The sequence below is a fragment of the Bison bison genome, unplaced genomic scaffold (genome assembly GCF_000754665.1).
Source record: "Bison bison bison isolate TAMUID 2011002044 unplaced genomic scaffold, Bison_UMD1.0 scf7180017864289, whole genome shotgun sequence".
Taxonomy (NCBI): Eukaryota; Metazoa; Chordata; class Mammalia; order Artiodactyla; family Bovidae; genus Bison; species Bison bison.
The window spans coordinates 11,565,959-11,571,514 of NW_011494861.1; the positions used below are offsets into that span (position 1 = coordinate 11,565,959).

General features: G+C 61.7%; 1 protein-coding gene across 1 annotated transcript; it reads left to right on the top strand.

Moving 5' to 3' along the window:
* Positions 1-2,365: 2,365 nt before the first annotated feature.
* On the top strand, positions 2,366-4,289 carry RNF223 (ring finger protein 223). Its single transcript, XM_010850021.1, has one exon. It carries the CDS (start codon positions 2,727-2,729, stop codon positions 3,474-3,476), a length of 750 nt encoding a protein of 249 aa, XP_010848323.1. The 5' UTR covers positions 2,366-2,726; the 3' UTR covers positions 3,477-4,289.
* The last annotated feature ends 1,267 nt before the right edge of the window (positions 4,290-5,556 follow it).

A 5,556-nucleotide genomic window follows, 5' to 3' on the forward strand; every position in this document is an offset into this window, starting at 1 on the left:
CCCAAAAGGCTCATGATTGGGGTTCCATATCAGGTCCTGGCCCCCAAGGTCAGATCAGGTGCACACTGAAGTGTGGTATGTGAAGCTGGGGTGGGGGGTGGGCAGCGAAGCCACAGGGTGGAGAAGAGAGCCTCCTGTGACCCTGTGGCCAAGAGGATCAGGCAGGCTGACTGTGGGTGGTCACAGCCCATGCCACTGGCTATTAAGGCCCCTCCAGCACAGCCCTCACTCCCTCCATCCTGGCCCCAGACAGGCCTGGGCGCAGGCTGGCCCTGTGGTGTGCTGGGACTCGGTATTGACCTGCTGAAACCGTTCCCTGTTTCCCAGGGAGACTTCCGGATCCCCTGCCTGGGTGGGCACTTCCTTGAGTCCCTTCCCTACCTACGAAACTAAGGTCCCCCCAGAAGATGCTCCCCTGAAACAAGTCCTGTGGCCAGCTTGCTGCCTGACACACCTTCACCCCTGACTCACCCCTCACTCACCCTGCGGGCACTCCCAGCCTGACCTCTCACCCCACTCCCCGGACCCAGAGCAAGGAGTTTTCTCCCAGCCCCCAAAGGCTGCAGGTGGGAAGGGATGAGCACAGCAGAAGCCCATTTGGGGCCTGCTGTGCTTTTGAGTGGCAGCCACATGGATGAGGTGGGTATTGGCGGGGAGGGGCAGGAACAGGGGCTGCTGGGGGAGGGTGTCAGTGAACTGACTGAGTGGGGGGCCTCCTTGCAAGGACCCTCTGGGGGCCCACCCAAGGAGCTCAGGTGCCCCCACCTTGAACAAGGCCAGTGAGCAGGTAGGTCTGTTTCTGGAGTGGCTGCTCCAGCATCTCAGGAGCTGCAGAGTAGGGAGAGGTTTTACCAGGCACCCAGTCACCCGCTGAGACCTGCCCAGACTGCAGAGGCCTACTGACCCCCAGCCCCACCCCAGGTTCTGACCTCTCACTTCTGACTCCCCGCCCTCTACTGCCCAGCCTGCCAGGGAGAGGATGGGAGGCCAGCCAATCCTGGAGGCCCTGGGCCACGCCCTGGCCAGCGTGATCCCAAGCGAGCGTATAAATTCACCTGCCAGGAGCCCACGCCCATAGAACTCACACCTGTCTCGGACAGCGCTCCACACCTGAAGGAGCGCGCACATCCCACACCCCACCTGCCTGGCACAGCTGCGGACGACAGCTCTGGAGAGGAACACTGGTCAGGGGGAACACAGGCCAGCCTGGACCAGAGGAGACGAAGCCAGCGCTTCCAGGACAAGTGAGCTTGGGGCCTCAGCCTGGCCGAATCAGCCAAGAGGGTCATGCCCGGGCCCCTCTAACCCTGGCTACCAGGTAAGTCCGGCTCAGCTGGCACTCCCGTCTCACCAGTACAGGTTCAGGGTGGAGCACCTCCTCAGAAGGGTGGGGCCCAGTGCCAAGGAACCAGTCATGTGGGGAACAGCTGGGGGAGGACGGCTGCAGTACCCCAGACCCTGCTGAAGCTGTACCTGGCCTGTGGCAGCTGCTGTCACCAAAATACATTGACATCTCACACCTCGATGCCAGAGCACTCGTGACATCACAGTGATACCACCGTGACTCACAGTGGTCACTGTCAGGTGGCAGCAATACCTGAGCCTTTGTGGCACGTCACTGCAAAGTCATTCCACCAGCCCTCCTGTACTGACCAGCCAGTCAGGCTCAGGTCACCTCTGGGGGGCTCATGGGCTCTATGGGGTCATGTGGTCAGGTCTTCCCAAGGCCCCGGCCTCCTCTGTCCATCATAAAGGTGATGGGTGAGTCACCCCCTTACCTGCCCTCCTCCAAGCAGGACCCATGTGGCTGCCTGGGGTAGAGACCTAGGCCCAAGAAGGGGCAGCAGGCAGGTTACCTGAGCCTCATCAGGGAGACAGGTTGGGCCTCCCATGGAGAGGGTAGTAGGTGAGGAGTGGAACATCCCACTGCCTCCTGGATGGCGGCTGTGGCTGGTGTGACCCTCCTGGGTGGCGGGCCAGCCCAAAGAGGATGCCTGGCTCATCCACCCTCCCCGCTCCACTGGCCAAAGGGTGACGAGCATTTCCAGGCCCTGAGGGCCAGCATCAGGCTCTTGTCACCAACCAGACGAGCTGGCCCTACAGGTTGAGGCCACGGTGGGGAGACAAAGCCCCTCCTCAGGCCATGGCCACCACCCTTGCTTAGGCCCCCTGGTCTCCCGCAGCCTGTCCAGCCAGGCCTGGCGCCCACCTCACACAACTGCCTGCCAGTTATTGTGCGCCCACCAAATAAGCCACCCACACTGGAATCTGTGTTTAAACCAACCTCACCTGGCCCAGAGCCACACTCTTCCTGTGACAGCCAGGGGCCCCTCTGAGCCGCCTCTTCTGCACCGTGGCTCTTGGTATCAGATGACCAGGGTCCAGCCTGGCAGAGCCCTGATGTAAACAGTAACTGTCGTGGGCCGTTGCCATCATCACTTTTATTTCTGCCCAATGGCACGGTCAGGTAGGCCAGGGCTGGTGGGAGGGGTTCACTGAGCAGTGGCCCACAGGGCCCAGCCAGGCTGGGGCACCCCAGGGTACTGACCCCTGATAAAGCACGTGAGGAGCTGGGGAGCAGGTGGGGGGACTTCAGAGAGGTGCCCACAGGCATCTCTGAGATGATGCAATGAAGAGGGATGGGGAGAGAGTGACTGACTGACCTTGCAGGAAAGGAGCAGTCAAGGTCACTCACAGCGGTCTCCATTGTCCCACAGCCCAGAACCATGTCGTCAGGCCCACAGGTGTGGCACACGACCATGCCGCCTACCAGCAGGAGCAGCCCCACAGCCACACTGCCCAGGTCCCCCAGCTCAGCCAGCAGCCCCAGGTCTCCGGGCACCCCAGGCTCAGAGAAAGTGGCCTCCCCTCTGGAGTGCTCCATCTGCTTCTCGGGCTATGACAACATCTTCAAGACACCCAAGGAGCTCTCCTGCACCCATGTCTTCTGCCTGGAGTGCCTGGCACGGCTGGCGGCCGCCCAGCCCACAGGCCAGCCAGGTAGCGAGGCTGTGCCCTGCCCATTCTGCCGGCAACCCACAGCTGTACCCGCTGCTGGAGCCCCTGCACTGCGCACCAGCCGCCAGCTACAGGCCCGGATGCCAGCTCACCTGCAGCAGGAGGAGCCTGTGTGGTTAGAGGGTACCAAGCTGTGCTATTACCCACCACCCTCTGTGCCTGGCCCGGTGGAGCCCGGCTTCATGTGTGTGGACATAGGCCCAAGCAAGCCCCCTGAGCCTGCTGCGCCTGTGCCCACCCCAGACCCCGCCCACCGTCGGGGGCCCCTGGCCCGCTGCTGGGCGCGCTGCAGGGACTGGAGGCGCGTGGCGCTCATCACAGCCCTGCTGCTGGTGCTCTTCTGTGTGGTCCTCTGGCCCGTGCAGTGCGCACTCAAGACTGGGAGCCTGCGCTGCCTCCCCCGGCCACCCTCCACCGCCGCCACCACCTCCTCGCTCGGGTCCCTGGCGTACAATTAGTGTCACCACTTCCATCCACCCCACCCCTCCAGGATCCCAGAGGAGCCCCCACATCTCTGAGGAACCCCACCCCATTCAGCACACACAACCCCCCGCTCTCTGGGGCTGGATCCTATGGGGTGGACAAAATGGTCCCTGGAGCATCCAAGAATCAGATTGCTATGGGCTCCAGAGACCACCTCCCTAACCCCCATCTTGCAGATGGGGAAACTGAGGCCCAGAAGAGACAGCTTGGCAAGGCCCCTCCCTGTCCACACTGTGAATCACCTGTAGGACCTACCCCTTGCTGAAAAGGGAGGGGGCTTGCCACCTTCATCTTATTTTCACATTTCACCATGGCTCCTCGCTTCCCCAGGCAGGGCTGGCCCCTTCCCTTGGGTGGCCATGGGGACAGAGGGCAGTGGCAGGGAGCCCAGCTCCCCAGTGCCCATCCTGCCCTCCTGAATTGTACATTTTTAAATAAACTATTTTGTACCCACAATTGATAAGGGGTCCTCACCCTCTGTGTTCTTTCCTGTACCATTAAGCCACTTTTTCCAGAAAAGCCCAGTCTGCCCCTTCCACAAAGGCTCTGAATCCAAAGCACACCTCCTGGACTGGACTCCCAGCAGCCCCTAGCGTGTGTGGCCCAAGTTCTAGGGGGTCCAACTCCGGTCCTGCCTGGGCTGTGGATGGGCTGGAGCAGTTCTGGGCTTGGCTGCCTCCTGGGGCTGGGAGGCTGCCTGAGGGAGACAGTGAGGGCTGGGAGCACCTGGGGCAGGGGGTGCCGGGATGGGGCCTTGGCCTGGTCCAGAGTCCTCCTTCCCACCCCCACTGTGCTCACAACAGGCTACAACCCCCAGAAGTCATGATCCCACAGCCCTGCCCAGAGCCCTGAGTGGAGGGCTACAGGACCTCACAACCCCTGGGAACCGAGGCTCAAGGGTGCACAGAAGCGGAGGTGGCGACAACCAGCGTATCCTGACGATCTACAGGCCTCGGGTTCCTCCAGCAGAGGAGGGCCAGACCTGGCTGGTGAAGCGAGCATCCTGGGGGATGGGTGGGAGTCCTGCCACCCCACCCCTCCCCCACCCAATACTGCTATCAGTCCAGGAATCCTGCACCGCCAGGCTGGCATGACGAAGAGAAGCCAAGCCGGTTCTGGCTTGCATAGGTCTCAGCCTCCTCATTCCTCACCCCAAAACCCAGGACTTCCTGCTCCAACCAGCTGTGCCTGTGGCTCAGAAAGACCCTGGGGAATTGGGCCCAGTCATGGGGACCCACAGGTACCCTTTCTCCAAGCCCCAGCAAAGATGCAGAACTGAGAAGGCATTTTACTGAGGAGACCAGAAAGTCACAGGGCCATCCATAATGGGAGGGTGCCAGTGTGGACCACAAGCCAGTGATATCGCATCGTCACAAACAAGTCATGCTCTCATGGAGCCTCGCCCTCCTCACTGTGGTCAGATGAGCATGTCACATATTCCCTCATTTAACAAGCATTTATCTACGCATGACTGCAATGTGACAGTCTGGGTTAGGTCTGGACGTGGCAGGACTGAGCCACTGCCAGGCCACAGCCTAGACCACGGCTGTAGGCAGGGCTGAGAAGTAACTCTGAAGGGGCGGGGGCACTCAGAAAGCAGGGAGGGTCACAAATGTTGGTGAACAAACTGACACTCACTAGCTGGTCTCGTGTCCCACATTTAGAGTGACCCTCAGACATGTAGCACACATGTCTTCACCGCAACGTGCAGTTGGTCACTGGCGGCCTCCCAAACTGAGTCAAACAGCAGCCCTGCAGCTCTGCCTCCCCTCCTCCAGGAGTGCCAGGGCCACGGGATCTGCCCGCCCCTCACCATTTCTGGGCGTGCAGACCTGGTCAGGGAGGGTCTGAGGGGCAGACCAGGGACCCCACCCCCATCCCCACCCCGACTCCGCGGCGCTCAGGGCTGGGCGCCTGTCTGCACAATCCTAAACAGTCCTTTGGAGGAACGCGGAGGCCGGGCTTGCTGGGCTCCCGCCTTCTTGCACGGCTCCAGCCCCACTCGGGGCACGTGCACGAGGGGCTCTCACGGCTCTAGGCCCTGCCGGTTCTCAT

Bases quoted from the DNA above. Each gene is read 5' to 3' on its own strand.
- RNF223 (XM_010850021.1), top strand. From the start codon at position 2,727: ATGTCGTCAGGCCCACAGGTGTGGCACACGACCATGCCGCCTACCAGC.